Source organism: Octodon degus, unplaced genomic scaffold (genome assembly GCF_000260255.1).
Source record: "Octodon degus isolate 3935 unplaced genomic scaffold, OctDeg1.0 scaffold00185, whole genome shotgun sequence".
Taxonomy (NCBI): domain Eukaryota; kingdom Metazoa; phylum Chordata; class Mammalia; order Rodentia; family Octodontidae; genus Octodon; species Octodon degus.
The window spans coordinates 4,072,489-4,091,361 of NW_004524761.1; the positions used below are offsets into that span (position 1 = coordinate 4,072,489).

The 18,873-nt window shown below is 48.8% G+C and overlaps 1 protein-coding gene across 14 annotated transcripts in view; it reads right to left on the minus strand.

The window, feature by feature from the left end:
* Nucleotides 1-18,873, minus strand: part of LOC101583855 (protocadherin gamma-C4) — a 155,941-nt gene that overhangs the window by 14,275 nt on the left and 122,793 nt on the right. For 11 of the 14 annotated variants that reach the window (XM_023704021.1, XM_023704026.1, XM_023704020.1 and 8 more), the window contains one exon: nt 4,194-4,252. In XM_023704021.1, coding sequence (XP_023559789.1) covers nt 4,194-4,252 — 59 coding nt within the window. Of the gene's footprint in view, nt 1-4,193; nt 4,253-7,593; nt 10,157-11,665; nt 14,123-18,873 lie in introns of those variants that run through there. The other 3 variants (XM_004643861.2, XM_004643864.2, XM_004643860.2) reach the window with 3 other exon arrangements.

Genomic DNA, 18,873 nt, shown 5'->3' on the forward strand with positions numbered 1-18,873 from the left:
GCTTGCCAGGCAAGCACTTATTCTACTGAGCTATCTTCCCGGCCCCTCTCCTCATATATTTTAAGGAAGAAAAATAAGCTACAATACTGATGGGTAGAATGATCTCAATTTCTATTTTAAAAAATACTGGTAAGAAATATACCAACTAACTGGAAATGAAAGTGCTTGACATTCTGAGTAAAAACAAATTTTTGAACAATGTAAGTCAACTGGATTTTAGGAAAAAAAGCTTCTATATGCTTTTTGATTACACAAAATCAATAAAAGATTCATATGAAAATGTTAATGAGGGGCCAGGGCAATGGCTCAGTAGAATAAGTGCTTGCCTGGCAAGCACAAGGGCCTGAGTTCAATCCCTGGTTCAGCCAAAAAAAAAAAAAAAAAAAAAAGAAAGAGAGTATTCAAAAAGATACAAATTAAATCATGTGGTATCTGAGATTTGCTTTGCAAAATCCAAGTGGGGTATGAAGGAGGGTTATAAGTGACCTAAGATCGGTCAGTAGTTCCATAGAGGTTCATTACACCATCTCTCTACTTTGTATAGATCTGAAGTTTTTCACATTAAAAAATTAGTAATGGTTTTCACTGGGTTATAGAATGATGGGCTATTTTCTCTCATTTTTTTCTTTTTCTCATGCTTCTATAATAAGCATTTAGCATTTTATAAGCAGAAAATTTAAGCTGCTTTTTGGTGAATGGCTTGCCTGTGGGAGGGGATGAGGGAGAGTGTGTCTCAGAGAAGAAAGGATGCAAAGGGCTTTGGAGCTGGCAAATTGGAGCCAATTTGGAGCTACAAAAGGGACAGGGTGGGGACAGAAGCCAAACAGAGCTTGTCAGCGTCTTGGCTGGCTGAGGGGAAGAACAGCTGCACAGGGCAGGGGGTGGGGGCAGGCTACAGCCCACAAGAGAGAGCTGCTACCCCAGGCTCTGAGCTTGGGACAACAGCTGTCAGGATCAGAAAAGGATGAGCTGGGTTTGGTGGTGCAAGCCCATAACTCTGGCACTCCAGAGGCTGAGGCAGGAGGGTTGCCATGAGTTCAAAACCAGCCTGGGGCTACATAGTGAGTTCAACACCAGCCTGAACTACAACCAACACTCTGTCTCAAAAAACAAGTACAGGGCCGAGGAGATGGCTCAGTGGAATAAGTGCTTCCCTGGCAAGCACAAGGGCCTGAGTTCAAATCCTGGTTCCGCAAAAAAAACAAAAACAAAAAACAACAACAAAAAAAACAAGTACAAAAACAAAACAAAATGCTAAAAAGATGACCTGAGAAGGGATAGTAGTAAGGAGGAGGCAGAGGCAGGCATGGGCTTGAGAATGTCTTTTCTTATTTTGTCTGTCAATGTGTCCTAGTGTTAGTTTGAACTAGATTCACTGAAATCCTCAACATTGATCCTGCTTCTGGGGCCGGGGAGATGGCTCAGTAGAATAAGTGCTTCCCTGGTAAGTGCAAGGGCCTGAGTTCAATCCCCGGTTCTGCCAAAAAAACAAAACAAAACAAAACAAAACAAAACAAAACAAAACAAAACAAAACAAAACATTGATCCTGCTGCAAACCCCATGTGCCTGACTGGACGGGTTGCACAAGATGGGCTACAGGGCAATGGGCAAGATAGTGGCCCAGTGGGGCAGTGGGGGCCTGGAATCATGGTTACAGGATGACAGAAATGTCCCCTCACTCCCATCTGCTCATCAAAATGGCAGCAAAGGAAAACTCTGTCATTCTGTTAACCCTGAAGGCCTTGCCCCAGGACCTTTGCACATGCTCCTCCTTCCACATAGAGGCCTCTTCCCTTGTCTCCAGTTGGTTGATTCATATTTACCTGTCAGCTCTCAATGTGGCCTCATGTCCTCCGGGGTGTCCCCCTCTTCCCTGGCTAGGCCAAATCCATTTTATAAGCTTTTACCACCAAGTAAAAGCACTTGTGATAATCGCAGTCCTACATTTATTTTTTGTGGTTCTTTGGTTAATGTCTGTCTCTCTCAGCACACTGCAGACTTCTTGAGAACAGGGACCATGTCAGATCTCCCGCACACCTGGTATCCTGCCTGGTCTACAGAAGGTGCTCAGTGATGATGGAATGGGGGCCGGAACTTGCTGGCTGAGCCCTAACAGTTGTTTTATCTCGACAGCTTTGGAGCTGAATCAGAAATGTGCCTCTCATCCTTGGCAAGTTAACTTAGGATGAGAGAATGCCTGGGCCTTCTCTCCATCTCCTCAAGAGCTCTCTGTAGGTTCTAGGTTGCTAATCATTTCACTGATGAGAGGGATTTGAAGCAGGGTAAGGTGCTCATCCTGTGGGACACACCAGAAGTAACCAGTGGGGTTCCCAGGTCCAGCACTTGGGCTGGAGATGGCTAGAGGGCGTACAAATTCCCCAGTGCTTCTGCTAGGTGTGTTCAAATGTCCCCTCCTACTGGGCCTTCCCCGATTCCCATTATACTCAAATCACTCTATCTTCTATTAGTTTCTATGATTTGTAACTAGATGTTTGTGTGTGTGTGTGTGTGTGTGTGTGTGTGTGTGTTCATGATTTGTTGTCAAGTTTCTCTCTGCTGGTCTCAAAAACAGTGGGTTCAGAGATCCTGTGTGTATGTTCACTTTTAAAGCACAAGGCCTGGCTCATAGTGGATGTTCAATAAACATTTGTTGGTGGGTGGATCTATAAATGACTGAATGGGTAACTATGGGGAGGCAGGGCAAGGGTAGCAGGAAAAGAGAAATAGCTGGGATGGAGGGAGGGACAGGGCAGCTTTAGTCTTCTTCAGGTGGTAACCTCTTTGGGGGCTCTCTAGAAGTGATTGGCATTCCCAATGCCAGGACAGGACTGGGCCTGCCCAGGAGCTGGAATCTGCACTGTACACCAAGACCTTTTGCATTCTTGTGGCAGGAAGGAGTTGGTTGGGGAGGAGGGGGAGAAGGGCAGCCCAAGCTCAGCAGCCTAGCAGCTGGGCAGATATGGGCAGGGAAGGCAAGCAGAGCCCCTGCCTCCACCCTGAGCTCCTGGGCTAACTCCTCCCAGCTCTGGGCTTCTACCAGGGAGGCCTGGCCCAGAGCCCAAGTCTCCCCTCAGGCCCAGGAAAGGCTTTCCACGGAAGTCCCCCGCCCCTGCAGGGGGTTCCTGTCTCCACAGGAATTCGTAGGGGACTGAAATGAGCAGCTGGGGCAGCTGCGATGGGAGGCTAAGTGAAGGGAAGCAGCGATCAAAGGCTCGGTGTGTAGGGGGCAGGGAGCAGGACTGTGTGTGCTGGCTCAGGGCGACTACAGACAGGAGAGGGGGCTGGCTCAGAGAAGGGGACAGGGAAAAGAGACAGATGAGGATAGCAGGAAGAGAGACTTAGAGAGGCAGAAGGAGGGACACAAAGGAGACAGAGGCACAGGCTTCGGAAGGCTGAAAACAGATAGGAGAGCAGGAATCATGAGGCAGAGGGTTGTGGAGACAAGTCTACAAGAACACACAGAGACTAAGAAATAATGGAAGGAGAGACAGAAAAGAGGTCAAGGACCAGCACAGGCAGAGAGAGAAAAGGAAAACCGAGACGGAGCCTAAGAGCCACGTTTATTCACTCTTTCCACAGCTATGGAGCAGCCCCACCATCGCAGGCGGCAATCAGGGCAAGTAGACACAGATGGCGGGGACAGAGATACAGCAGAAAGACAGAACCTGGGAAGACAAGAGAAGGGGAGGTGGAGATCATCACAAAGTGAGAGAGAGACAAGGGAGCCAGAGATAAAAGAGAGAGGCAGGCAAGGTGCTAGCAGACTACAGGGACAGGAGGCAGGGCAGGAGTCCCAGCCCCAGGTTAGGCTGGAGCCCAGCTCAACTTGGAGGCGGGGCATGCAGGCAGTGGATGAGCATCAACAGCCTCCCCCATCCAGGGACCACCTTCCAGTCCCCTAGATCCCTCAGAAGATAGGAGAGCATGCATGTGGCTGGGGAGAACAGAAGGAAAGGCAAGTATGTGTGTTCAGCTTGCAGAATAGTCAGGGCAAGCGCCTCCTGTTTCAGGGCTCCTATACCAGCCCTCAGTACAACAAAACCTTTCCCAGATCTCAGACTGAGGGGCAGAAGCCCTTTGAAGCGAAGGCCAGCCCTCCCTCCAGCTCTTCCCACCCATCTCCTCCCGCGCCATCGTCATCGGTGAGAAAATGCCGCAGAGAAGAGGGTGGGCTGAAGCAACAGTCACCTACCCGCTGGTGCCTGGTCTCTGGGCCTGAGAGAAACGCCAGTCCGTGTTGGGCGGGGCTTGCTGTGGAGAAAACAGAAGGAGAGGGGCTGAGTACTGAGCAGGCAAATGTCACCTGAGTCCCTGGGGGCCTGGGACAGAAGGAATGGAAGGAATGTACTCATCTCCAAAGAGAGCAAGAAAACAAAAGAAAATGAAAATACTTAGGGGTCTGAAAGGTCTGAGGTATCAGAGTCTAAAACAAAACCACATTTTATCTGTCACAAGAAGCAAATCTAGGTTCTGTGGCTACAGACGGCCTCTTCTTTCCTGTTCCCAGACGCTGAGCTTCGGAGCCAGGGACTGAACAGCTCTTTTGTGGCACTGGAGGGAGGGGGACAGAGAAGGCCTCCAAAAGTGGCACAGGAGGCATTTAGAGGAGAATCCCACCAGCCCTTGCATGAAATTATTCAGACCCTCAGCTGGGAACAAAGCATCCTTTGCAGCAAGATGGCTGCTGCTCTGGGTAACCCTTTTCATGCCAAGTTGTGCAGTGACACATTCAGAAGGACACCTCCTCCAGCGTTGGCTCTCAAGGATATCTTCCCACAGCTAAATACATTATTAATTTAGGAGTCATGCCAGCCTGGGCCTTTGCAAGGCGTCCAAGCCCTGGGACACTTCTTACCCCCAGAACTCCATGCCAGACAATGGCCTGTGACTCAGGAGGAGAGAACAAGGCTACTCTGTCTGGGGCAGAGAAAATGCCTGGGACAAGCCCAGAGGGCCTGAGTCCCACAGCTTCCAGGCAGAACCAACTGTGTCTCCAGGCTCCCAAGGGGCTGATCTGTTGTCACCCACAACCTGGCTGAAGTTGTGGAGCTCTGCCAGCTACTTCAGGACCAAGTCAGTCCCAGTCCTTCCAGCGTGAGCGTCATCACGCTCCTTCCAGAAGCACTCCTACAGCCAAGTCGCTGGTTCTGGGTGTGCTGGCAATTAATTCTCAAGTTTGCTCCCAGGAGCAGGGAGTGTGAGCATGTCAAATTACACTGGGGGAAAGGAAGAGCAGGCCTGCCAGTGACTCACACAGAGGTCCACAGGTGACTGCTGTGTGAAGAACCGAGAAACCTAACATCCCAAGTGCAAATGGAGTGGTAAGCACCCATACTGGATGCAGCGGTGGGCACCATTCTGGAACTGCTGTAGAGAAGGGCAGAGAGGTGCCTGACCTTTAACCATTGCATTCTTTTTTTTTTTTTTTTTTTTTTTTTCTTCTTTTTTTTTGTGGTACCGGGGATTGAACTCAGGCCCTTGTGCTTGCCAGGGAAGCACTTATTCTACTGAACCATCTTCCTGGCCCCAACCATTGCATTCTTAACACAGGGAATCTGCAGGGAGGTGTGGGGTCCTCATGGGAGGAGTGGGACCATGGTGGGTGGAACACAATGCACATGAGGGTAACAGTGTGCTGAGGATGATCAGCCCCAAAGAATTTCCCCACATGTTAAGGCCCTAAAAGGGAAAAAACCACACCCTTACCTCTTCCTGGCAGGTGCCACTGTCCAGCTTTACAAGATCCAAGTGCCAAACCATTCAAAGCACTGACTCTGAAGTTAGGCTTAGGTTAGAGTCACCCATTGTGAATCTACTGTAAACTTGAGTAAGTCACTTGAGTTCCATGAATTTCAGTTCTAAGATGGGGATGTTAGTACCTATCCAGCAAAGGTGGAGGGAAATCAATTAAACAGGATGCTTTGGTTTTCCAGGAAACAGTATGAATTAAGAGCTCTCAATGTTGCTTCGAAGTAATCCTGATTCAGTAAGAGCAAGGTGGGACACAGACACATTTTATGTAAAAGCCCCTAGAGTTGTGGAAACTTATGTCTTACACTATTATTTCCCTCAGTGCTTGTGCTTGCCAGGCAGGTGCTTAAACTGCTGAGCTAGCTCCCCAGCCCTGGTTTTTTGTCTTTTTGAGACAGGGTTTCACTATGCAGTTCAGGCTGGCCTTGAACTCACTTTGTAGCCCAGACTGGACTTGTATTTGCAGGAATCCATCTGCCTCAGCCTCCCAATTCTGGAATTATAGGCATTTGCCACCAAGCCAGGCATGGTAATTTTAATTCTGACATGGGATCTAAGTTGCCCAGGTTGAACTCAAACTGGCCATCCTCCTGCCTCAGCCTCCCAGAGTGCTGGGGTTAGCCAGTACAGTCTCAGACACTTTGGTTGCTCCCAAATCCATGACCCTAGATGACTGAGGGGAACTAAAAAGAAACCAGACCTAAAGACCAGCGGAGAGTGCAGGAGGCTGGCAGTTTAAGTCTTTGACAGCACGCTGTGGTCACAACAAGCTGAAAGCCTATTTAGAAGCATCCAGAGCCTGTAGCACCATGTGTGAGAGGAGGAAGAGCTACCTGTCTACAGAGGCTTGATCTCTGACTGCAGCCCCCGCAGCCCTCACACCTTGGGCCAAACCAGCTCCACCCTTCTGCCTGCTTGGCCAAGGCCTCTGGCCTGTTGGACCTCTGGCCTCAGTACTAAGCCCCAGGCCCAGCAGCACCACTGGTCCAAGGGTCCTGTAATCTCACTCACCCCACACCAAGAGGACCCAGTGTCATATTTGTGGTTCAGGAGCCCAAGCAAGGCTCAGGCCAGCTTAGAGAAGGCAGACTACAGCCTGGGTGCCAGTGGGAGGGTTGGGAGAAGGCTTCTGTGTCCATGCCAGCCCCTGGGTCCATGTGAGGACCTTCAGCCCTCACCTGAGCATCAACCCTGAATGCCTTTGTCAGTGCTGGGGGCAAGCTCTGAGTGGGCTGGGGACAGTCCTGTGACCTTGGCCATGGCCCTAGTGTGCCTGTTTGTTGGCATACTGCACGCGCGGTGCAGGTAAGATGAAGGAGCAGGTACCCAGTTTGGGGTCCTGAGTGTGGCTTGTAGGGATTACAGGGAGTCACTGGCTCTACACCCTGTTGGAGCTATTGACAGAGATGATTGGGAGAAGTAGGGATGGGGGATAGGGAAGGTTCTGGGTAACAGAGCATTGGGGAACTAAAAAGAAACCAGACCTAAAGACCAGCGGAGTGCAGGAGGCTGGCAGTTTAAGTCTTTGACAGCCAACGTTCAGACCCCACTGAAATTGCTAAAAATTCACCGAGGCTCAGAGGTCCTCTGCTTTTTTGGGCACAGGAGTGGGGGAGCAAAGGTCCCCTTGTGCTCTTATCACCACCTCCCAGTGCCCCTAGCCAGCCAACCAGGCCTCTGATTGGTTCAATCAGTCCAGAGGATCCTGTGCAGCGGTGGAGCACAGCCAGCAGCTGAGCCGCCTGGGAGGAGGAATGTGAAGTCCAGGTCCCTTAGGCGCACCGTCTGCTTCTCCAACACCGCCCCCAGGGGACGCCCTCGCGTTGGCGCCCAGCCCTCACCTGGCTCCGCTCCCGCAGAGTATTTGCGCGGGAACGGAAGACCTCTGGCTCCAGTGCCAGAGCCGAGGGCTGCTGCACACTAAGCGGCCTGAGGAAAGTGAAGTCACTGCCGTCGGAGGCCGGGGAGAAGCACGTCCTGTAGCAATGGCTCTGCGAGTCCGTGGGCCGCAGTGTCACCTCCATGTACTTGAGCGTGCCATCAGAGCTCACCTGCAGGTTAGGGCTGGACTGCTTATAGAACTCCCTGGAGGGGGAGTCCTGGCGCCTGCAGCACTGTCCCCCACCCCCGTCCCCATGTCCCCGAAGGCACTTTGCTGACAGAAAGGTGAAGGTGACCAAGGAGAAGAGGCTGACAGTTGCCAGAGCCACAATGAGATAAAGGGTAAGGTCCGGGCGCTCAGGAGGGTGTGTGAGGAAGTCGCTGGACTTGGGCGTTTCTTCAGGATCCTCATTCTCCAGAACCAGCAGCACTGTGGCTGTCGAGGACAGTGATGGGTCACCGTTGTCCCTCACCAGGACCACCACCTGCTGGGTGTCAGAGTCATCCTCCAGTAAGGGCCGGGCTGTGCGCACCTCACCAGTGTGTGCAGACACAAGGAACAGTCCTGGGGCTGTGGATTGTGGCAACAGGGAGTAAGAAAGCCATGCATTATGGCCTGCATCAGCATCCACAGCTGTCACCTTGGTGACCAAGGAGCCAGGAGGAGCAGAGCGAGGGAGACGCTGGGGGGTTGAGAACTCCCTGCCTGGCCGTGGGTGCAGCACAGCTGGGGCATTATCATTCTGGTCAAGAACAAACACATGCAGAGATGTGTTGGCATGTAGTGGGGGAGAGCCAGAGTCTCGAACGCCCACCACGATCTGCAGCATCTGCAGCAATTCATAGTCAAAAGTACGCTGGGCAAACACCCTGCCATCCTCAGGGTTGATGTACACAAAGGAGGAGGCTGGGGCCCCATGCATCTGACTCCCCACAATGGAGTATGAGAGGCGGGCATTATCCCCAGTGTCTGGATCTGAGGCAGCCACGGTGCAGAGAAGGGAGCCTGGAGGCCGGTTTTCTGGGATGTAAGCAGTGTAGAGCTGCTGGGTGAAGTGAGGGGCGTTGTCATTAACATCTGAAATGTTGAGCCTGATAGTGAGGTGTGTGTGCAGGGGAGGTGAGCCGGCATCACTAGCCAGCAGCTTGATGATATAGTAGGATGTGGCCTCGCGGTCCAAGGGCTGGTTGGTGAGCAAAGAGTAGTGGTTCTCAGAAGGCTTAATTTGAAATGGCAGTTCTGGCAAGATAACCAGGCTCACCTCACCATTTCTGCCTGAGTCTCGGTCCCGCACGTTAAATAACCCCACAACTGTGCCCACTGGTGTACTCTCCAGAACAGGGTTGACTAAAGAGGCCAGTAGCACTTCGGGAGCATTATCATTGGCATCTCCTACATCCACTTGAATCACACAGTGGCCCTCCATGGCTGGCTGTCCTTGGTCTCTGGCTCTTGCATGAATTTCATAGAAATTTGACTCCTCAAAGTCTACGGGACCCAAGACATGAATTGCTCCACTGCTGGGGTCCAGGCCAAAGAGATTCCGCACTGCCTCAGATGTGTGGTCTCCGAAAGAATAGTCAAGTTGGCCATTGGTGCCTTCATCTGGATCCGTGGCGTTGAGGCGGAGCAGCAGTGTGCCTATGGGTGCATTCTCTGGGAGCCCCACACGGAGAACTGAGGACTGGAATGCTGGAGCATTGTCATTGACATCCAGCACAGTGATGGAGATAAGGCTGGTCCCTGAGCGGGCTGGGGTACCCCCATCTATAGCCGTGAGCACCAGCTGATGTTTTGCCTGAGTCTCACGATCAAGCTGCTGCTCCAGCACCAGCTCTGGGAACAGCTTCCCATCTTTTAGGGTCTTCACATTCAAAGAGAAGTGGTTGCTGGAGCTTAGGGTGTAAAAGCTCACAGTGTTGGTGCCCACATCTGGATCCTGGGCACTATCCAGTGGGAACCGTGCCCCGGGTGCTGCTGATTCCGAGATGCGCATCTCTCGCTCAGGAGTGGCAAAGCTCGGAGAGTTGTCATTGAGATCCAGGATCTCTACCTCCACACGGATGAGCTCCAGGGGGTGTTCAGTCACCACTTGCACTGGCAGGAGGCAGCTGGTGCTGGCTCCACAAAGACTCTCTCGGTCAATCTTTTGATTCACTGCCAGAGCACCACTCATTAAGCTCAGGGAAAAATAACGCCCATTCTCCTCTGAACCCAACCTCAGATGGCGGCTCAGCAGATCTGTCACCTTTAAGCCCAGATCCTGAGCAACATTCCCCACCAGCGTTCCCGGCTCAGACTCCTCCACCACTGTGTAATGAAGCTGCCCAGACACCCAGCCCCAGCAGCACAAGGACAACATGCACAGCACTTGCCATTTCCCAGGGAGCTGTGGGGATATCTTGAGCCCCATGACCCAGAAGTCCCTTCCTGGAGGGTAACTCTGTGCTGTCCTGTCTCCAAGGTGGACCCAGGGCTCGGAATACAGCAGCTGAAATCTCTTATGCCTTCTTCCAGTCTCTTAAAAACTGCTCTGAGGTTTGCCTGCCTGCAGCAGTTCTTAGTCACCGAATGGCGGGGGGGGGTGGGGGGGAAGGGGAGTTAAATGTGAGTGGAGCTGGGGAGCTGGAGGAGAAGAGGCGGGCGGGCGGGAAGAGCAGATCCCCCACCTCGGCTCTGAGTTTGATTGGCCAAAAAGTCTGTCTGCTCTCAGCCAATTATAAAGTCGCCTCAGCCCTGGAAACCTTGGGAACAGGCATTGCAAATCTGTGTCACAGAAGCCTGTTACCTCCCCACTCACTTCAAGCTGCAGGTTGATTCAGCCCCCTTGGCAGCAAAGTTTGACAGCTCAGATGGTGTTCAACAGGGAAGACAAAGTGCTACACAACTCCTTGGTGTTCCATCCCAGCAACTTCCTGCGTGACTTTAGAAGCTTCTACTACTTTGCTCAAACCAACAAAACTTTTTCCTTCTGAGAGAAGCAAAGCCCATGTACTTCCTCCCTCTCCTCCCCTATCCTGCCAGATGCTGACAGGGTAAGAGAAAAGATTTGTTAGGACCCTCTAGCAATGCTTTGAGGAAAACCTCAGTGTCTGCTAATGACTCCAAGACTTAGCTTTTCTGAGTTCCCTGACTCAGGATATGGAATGCGTGTCATAGCTTGTGGGTAAGGAAACATTTATGAGGCTTACCTAGGACACCTAGGAGGGTGGCCAGGCATGGCTTCTAAACTTTATACTTCCAACAGATTCAGGAGATCTACACTCTCTTGAATGTGGAATGGATGTCTCTCCATCAAAGAGTAGATATCTCTGAGTTCCTTAACTGTAAATCAGTTTTCTGACATTATGATTTTTACTTACTGTTGTTTTTTTTTTTCCCAAAGAGATAATGCTTTACTCTAGTTCAATGCCTGCAGGGATTTGATTAGGAGTCCTAAAGCCCTGGACCATAAACTTCTACTCTTACCTTTACTTGTACTGCTCTACTCCCTTGGCTCTCTACTACTCTTTGTTTTCTGTTGTGTTTCAAGTAGAGAGACCATTTCATAGTGGGTCAGAGAGTACTCAGTACCGAGAGGCAGATTTCAGTCCCTCCTCAACTCCATGGGAAACTGTAATCTAGAAGTAAAGCTCCTCAGACCCTGACTCCCTCATTGAGGAAGAGCAGAGAGAGCAGCCCTGGCTTTATGTGATTACCTCACACGTCCTGCTCCTATACACTCCAGCTTTGCATGCTCCCCTATTCCACCAGTAGGTTTTTACAGTTGTCTGGTTCTTGACCATCAATGATTTTCATTCCTTATACTCCAAAATGGCCATAACCCACTCCCAAGTAGTAACCTGTTACAACTTCCTGGTTAATTCACAAAACTTTTAAAACACAGCATCTGTCACATAGTTATTATTCACAAAGACAGTGATATCCCTGTGGGTTTGTACAAGGAGGCCAGTACTTTCTGGGACATGGTCCAGCCATCTGCCTGGATCAGAACAACACTCAAGCAGTGGCTGAGCCTGCAAAGGTCTCACCTCTAGCCCATAGAGAAGATCAGAGGGTGGACAGCTTGGGCGAACAGGCTCCCCTGCCATAGGTGCACTGGGTGACTTCACCATCATGAAGCTATCACTCCGAGTGGGTGCAGAAGCCAAGGGCGTACAGCCGTGAGAGTGGCCTCCCACATCCACAAACTTGATAGGGTCATCTGACCCTAGCTGGATTCGGAGGATCCCATTGGAAGGAGGAAGCCCCTCCCTCCTCCGAGATCTGGTGAGACAGGCACAGGTGCCAGCAGGAAAGCATGTCACTCCACAGGCAGCTCCACGAAGACACTTGGAGAGTAGTGCTACAAATGAGCCAAAGGACACGAAGCAAATTGCCACAAGAGACACAGCCAAATACAGGGTCAGACGGGATTCTCCTTCTCTGGGAGCTGAAGATTCCCGAAGATCAGGGACAATTGGATGAGTGTCTTCCTCTAAGGACACGAGGAGGGTAACAGAGGTAGAGAGTGGTGGGCTACCACTATCCTTCACCACAATGACCAGCTTCTGTGGTGGAAGATCAGCTGGGATGGGAACAGCTGTCCGCACCTCCCCAGCATATCTAGAGACTGCAAACAGGCTGGGATCTGGGGCCTCCAGGAGCTGGTAGGAAACCCAAGCATTGTAACCTGAATCCAAGTCCACAGCTGTCACCTTTGTGACCAGGTGGCCAGCACCAACTGATGGAGGCAGTGCTTGGGGACATAAGGAACCAGGTCTGGCCCTAGGGCGAAGCACAGCTGGGGCATTGTCATTGAGGTCCAGCACAAATAGACGAACTGTCACAGTGCTGCTGAGTGGGGGGTTGCCCCTGTCCCGGGCCTGCACCTCAAACTGCAGAGTCTGTGTTTGCTCATAGTCAAATGATCGAGTAGCATGAACAGCTCCTGTCTGGGGGTTCAGAGAGATGAACGAGGAAGCTGACACATCTCGGTTTCTGGGCTCTAAGAGAGAGTAAGAGATAAGTGCATTCAAGCCAGAGTCAGGGTCAGAGGCCGCAAGGGAGCAAAGCAGGTCCCCTGGGCGATTGTTCTCAGGAACAAACACCTCATGTGACCTCTGGAAGAAAGAGGGTGGGTTGTCATTCACATCAGAAATATTGAGGAAAACAGTCCTGTGGGTACTCAGAGGAGGGTTCCCAGCATCAGAAGCAGTGACCATGATGTCATAACTGGCTTTAGCCTCTCGATCCAAGGGCCCAGCAGTCACCAGGGAAAATTGGTTCCTGAAGGCAGACTTGAGGGCAAAGGGCAAGTGATCCGGAATACGAAGGCTCACATCCCCATTTGACCCAGAGTCAGGGTCCTGTACACTGATGAGTGCCACCACTGTGCCAGGTTCTGCACTTTCCGGGAGAGTTCCAAGCTCTGAGGTCACAGTGATGTGGGGGGCGTTGTCATTTACATCCAGCAGATCCACCCGAAGGCTGCAATGTTGTTCCATAGCTGGAGAACCCCCATCTCGAGCCCGCACATCAAATTCATAGTAATTCTCACTCTCAAAATCTAGGGGCCCCTGAAGGGTAAGCTTTCCAGTAGTGGGGTGCAGGCTGAAGAGGTTTCTCACACGTTCAGGGGTGTGACCACTGAAAGAAAAAGTGACGTTACCACTAGGACCCAGGTCCGGGTCAGAGGCATTGAGCTGGATGAGCACCATTCCGGCTGGCGCACTCTCCAACACACTAATCCTGTAGCTAGATTGCTGGAAGGCTGGGGCGTTGTCGTTTACGTCCAGCACTGAAACCCGGAGCTCTGCAGTGCCTGATCTCGGGGGGTTCCCCCCATCCACAGCAGTCAGCACCAGGCGGTAGTCCGATTGCTTCTCTCGATCCAAAGGCTTCTCCAGGAGTAGCTCTGGGACAAGGCTGCCGTCGCTACGCTTCTTGACATCCAGCGCAAAGTGTTCGTTGGAGCTCAGTCTATAGCTGCTGATGGAATTGCTCCCCACATCTGCATCCTGAGCCTTTTCCAAAGGGAAACGCTGTCCTGGAGGAGCTGCCTCTCCAATTTCCAAGTCCAGCTGCTGCCGCGGAAATCGGGGGGCGTGATCATTCACATCTACGATCTCTACCTCGGCTCGGTACATCTCCAAAGGCCCTTCGGTTACAAACTCCAGGGGCACGATACAGCTGGCACTGAGCCCACAGAGTGCCTCTCGATCGATCGGATTCTTGATGAGCAGGGCTCCGCTGTCCAAATCTACACGGAAGTGTCTTTGATTCACCTCTCCAGCGACCTGCAGCCTACGAGCCGACAGACTCTCCGTATCCAGCAGGAAATCTTGGGCGACATTCCCTACAAAAGTCCCTTCCTGTGACTCCTCTGGGACCGGGTATCGGATCTGCCCACGAACGTAACCCAGGTGGCAAAAGAGGAACAAAAGGGTAGCCCCCCGCCAGATTTCTACCCAGCTTCTCACCTTGCCGAGCATTGCTGCAGCCCGCTAACTCGCTACTTGGTCCTTAGAAGCAGAAGAAGCCGACCCGCCCCAAACAGCCACAGCAGCTGGAGACACCTTTCCCCGCGCCAGCTCTGGCGCGGCTGGGCCGGCGCCGCAAGGGTTACGCGCCGTTTTTTGCTGGTGGCGGGGTAGATTTGTCTGCCTTTCATCACCCGATTGGCAGACAGCGGCTGCTGGGCTCAGCCAATAGGCTGAGCAGAGAACGTCCCAATAGCAGCAGGGTTAATGCGTCGCAGAATTGAGAAGGGGGAAAAAATAAAATAAAATAAAATAAAATAAACCCCAACCTATCGTCACCATCCTAAGGCTCAACGGCATTTCTTTCCACGAATCATTACCTCTGTGGAGAGGCAGACTACATTTTTTTTTTTTTTTCCTAGCATATCACCCCACCCCGCCCCTTTTCGGCGGGGAAAACAGCGACAGCCCTAGCAACCTGCCGCCCAGAAAGAGCGCAGCCATTCGAGACTGGTCACTTTGCTCAAGCCAGTGTTGTCATGGACCAATATTCTAAACGAGTAGATTTTGTCTGTCTGACTGTATTCAAGCAACAGCTAATAAGAGGTGCTGCCACCTACTCAAAACTGCCCTTCTGCAGATTATTCAGAAGCTTATCCATCTCTGAAAAAAAAAAGAAAGCCTTACACACTGATGTTGCCCGTTAAATTTATGCAGCACACATTTTCATTGTAACAGGAGGCACAACAAAACCAGCCCTCTATTATTCAGACATTTGCTAGTGATACACTAAATTACTATTCATTGAATTCAAACACAGAATGGAAGCAGGGTGGTGAAGCCAGAAAGAGGTCCAAATCTGCAAGAATCAGTGTGTCTAGGAGGTGCCAAGGACTAGATCTCATTACCTGGCAGAATGCTAATGTTCAGAGAGTTAACAGCTTTCTTGAATAAGATTAGGATCAGCTACCAACAGCATTGTGCCTACAAATCCTCTTTATTTGACACCGCGGTATTCTTCATATGTTGTTAATTACCAACAGAGACCATTTCAAAAGAGCCAACTTGCACTTAGCCCCTGGGAACTAAATGTAACTAGAGACTTGACCTCACCCCACCCCCACCGCTATCCAGACATCCTGGCAGCCGGGCTACTATCTCACACCAGCACAGAGACCGTGCACTGTACATGATAGGTATCTGTGTGCTATAATCTGAGTGGCAAACACACCACCACACAGAGAAAGAGAGAACATGAGATGTATTAATTCATGCAAATACTTACCTAGGTCGCCACTGTTTGCCAAAACCAGCAGCAAAAAGTGGTGTTCTTATCCTTCCCCCAGTTTTCTCTAAAACTTGAATTTCAGGAATATCCTTTTGACTGTGGCAAAGCTAGAAACTAAAATTCTAGTCTCAAGGGAGGGATTTAGCATTCCTGTGTTTTTACATAAAACAAACCAAACAACTTTCCCCAAGACCCTCAAACCCTAAATTTCTTGCCATGGGCATGAAGGAGGTGGAAATCAGCCTAATCTAGCAAGCTGTTTATGCCAGTGTTTATTATCTCAGGATACCATCATTCACCCAGATGCTTTAGTCAAAATCCCAGAGGGTCATTCTGACTCATCCTTGTCCCTTATTTCCTACATCATGTCAATCAACAAGTCCTGATGATTTTATTAAGATCATCTCCCTCCATTTTTTTTTTCCCCGCGGAACCGGGGATTGAACTCAGGCACTTGCGCTTGCCAGGGGAGCACTTATTTCACTGAGCCATCTCCCTGGCCCCCATCTCCCTCCATTTGCACTGCAGCTGTGTTAGGTCAAGCATTTATCAATTTTTTCACATTTTGCAATAGCTTTCTAACTGTATGCTGTCTCCAGTGATAAAGTCCCAAACCATTTCATTGGTGGCTACCAGAATCTCTCTAAAGCAAATGAAAAGATCCTGATGACATCATATACATGTCAGCTCAAAATTCTACAATGACTACCATATATATGGGATAAAATACAAATTTCTGGCACAGTATAAAGGTAATTTAGGTTATAACTCCTACCTACATGCTTCACCTCATGTTTTGTAAAGACTGTTTAACACATACACATACACTTTTTTTCCCCCCAGAACCAGGGATTGAACTCAGGCCCTTGTGCTCACCAGGGAAGCACATATTCCACTGAGCCATCACCCTGGCTCCTCACATACACACGTTTAAGGTTTAGTAATATAAAACACCCTTATCCTCCTGCATGGAGTTTCCTATAAATGTCTTGTCTTTCATTGTCTTTTTACTATTTGACAAGCTACTACTCAACCTTTAACTCCTAGCTCCAGCGTGATCACCTCCTCAGAGATGCTTTCCTGATTCCTCAGATTGATTCAGGTATGTATTCCCCACTGTGCCCACTGCCTTTGCATAATGTACATCACCATTATCTTCTTTTGCATGTCTGTCTCCTATGGTACTTTGTGCACCATCAGGCAGGACAATGTCTTTTCCTCATTCAGTGTCTAGCACATAGGGATGCCAATAAATGATGTATATTGATATTATCATTTATCAGATCAATAAAAACTTATTAAATGTTTGCAAAGTATTATCTTTATTTTATAGGTGAGAAAACTAGAGCTCAGAGAGGTTAAGAGACTTGTCTAAACCTAAACAACAAGTATTGCAGTACTGTACTTAATATTAGCAAGTACACACTAAAACAAATGAGTATGGTGTGTTTTACTAGAATCTGAGCACCATAAAACCTTAATTTTATGTAACTTTGTCTTGATCTTTTTACGCCAACTTGTGATTCTTCCTTTTCTAGATTTTTTAACAGCTTTCTTGAGATGTAATTGACATAACATGCAATTCACAATTTACCTAGTTAAAGTGGGTTTTAGTATATTTACCTATACCAAACTGATGTAATTACCACCACAATCTAGTCATAAAATTTTTGTCACACCAAAAAGAAATCAAATTTCCATTGCTCATCTCTACATTTGGGGTGGGAGAGGTGAGACAAGGTATCACTCTGTAATCCAGGCTGGCCTTGAGCTTTCTATGCAGCCCAGACTGGCTTTGAACTTGAGGCAATCCTCCCACCTCAGCCTCTTGACAGCTGGGATTACAGGCGTGCATCACCACACTTGGCTATCCAGCTCTAAATTTTGAAAAAATCAAATACCCAGTAGGTAGGAAGATTTTCCTTGTGGATGAGTAAAATTCCACTTAAAAAAAAAAAATCCCAGGGGCCGGGGAGATGGCTCAGTGGAATAAGTGCTTCCCTGGCAAGTGCAAGGGCCTGAGTTCAATCCCCGGTTGCAAAAAAAAAAAAAAAAAAAAAAATCCTTTTTATGTCTTCCTTACAAAGTTCTTCTAGGTCTATTTTGTGTAATATTTTGAAGTTGGGAATTGAAATATTTTTTAAAAGTTGGGCTTGGCCCCATAAGATTGGCTCTGGCTCTTGTTACTGTGTATGCCAGTATGACACTTTGCTTCACAAATATACTAAATGAAGAACTAGTAAATTCTAGGGCCGTGTTGGAAAACCACTGATGCCTGAGTTCCACAACAAGATATTGTGCTTTAAATGTGATCTTTGAATTTGCTCACTTCCAAAGTGTGCTTAGGAGTTTGGGAGAATAAGTAATAAAAACAGTAATAACTAATCATTTTTAGCAGTTATTATATACCAAACACTATGCCAATGCCCTTAATGTGCGTTAGTCTTATAAAATCCACAGTAGGCCCTTTTTGCAAATGAGAAAGGCCTAAAAAGGAGATTGAGCAAGTTGGTCAGGGACTTGTAGCTGGTAGGGAGCACAGCCTCATGTGCATAACTGCTAAGTCCAAGACTTGATACCAGCAGTGTACTTAGTAACAAAATAATACTAGTTTCCCTACCGTTGAGAGTATGTGCAGATTTCTGTCCAAGACAAAGGCCTAGTGCTCACCAGCTTGCCATCCTGAATGAATTAATTCTTTACTTTGTTAAGGAAAGAAATCTATTGACCTTTAATATTATGTGCAAAGAAAAACAATACTGGACAGATCAAGAATAATGCTAGAGGCACATTTGTATTTTATGTTTTTTGGGGTTGACTAGATTTACTTTCAAAATAAAGTGTTACTTTTTTATAATTAAGGTGGTTGTCTTTGGGTTTGGGAATTATAGTCTTATTTTTTCTGTATTTCCCAAATTCTCTACAATGCTCATGTATTATTATAAAAACAATAAACAACTTGGTAAGTAACGGGCCAGCATTTCCAGCTATGTGCTTCAAATATATTTTTTAAATGTTAGTTTTATTTCCTAGCAATGAAATTATCTGAGAAAAAGAAACAGGATCTGTCAAGGAAAGTTATAAAACCCCATTAATTTTAATGTAGATGGAAAAGTCATTTGGAAAGAGGCAGTTTCCAATACTCTAGCAGCTGCCACTGTTAGAGGTACTCATGCAGTGGATTGTTTGTAAGAACAACAAGTGATACCCGGATAGGTTCTGAGTGCAGAGATCTTGGGTCAGAGTTCAAGTCACCCTCAGCAAGACTGAATAGAGGGGGCCTGGCCCTAGCTCAGGCCTTTAAGTGGCTGCTTCCACAAAGCTGTCAGCCTCAGGTTGCTGGAGTTCGAACCTCACACCTCTCCAGCTGGCCAAAAGTGCCCTGAAGGCATTCGAGGAACAAAAAAAATAAAAAATAAAAAAATAAAACAGTGCTTAGAGTAGTTAAGCAGTCAATACACTTAGTTAATATAATATATTATAATACAAA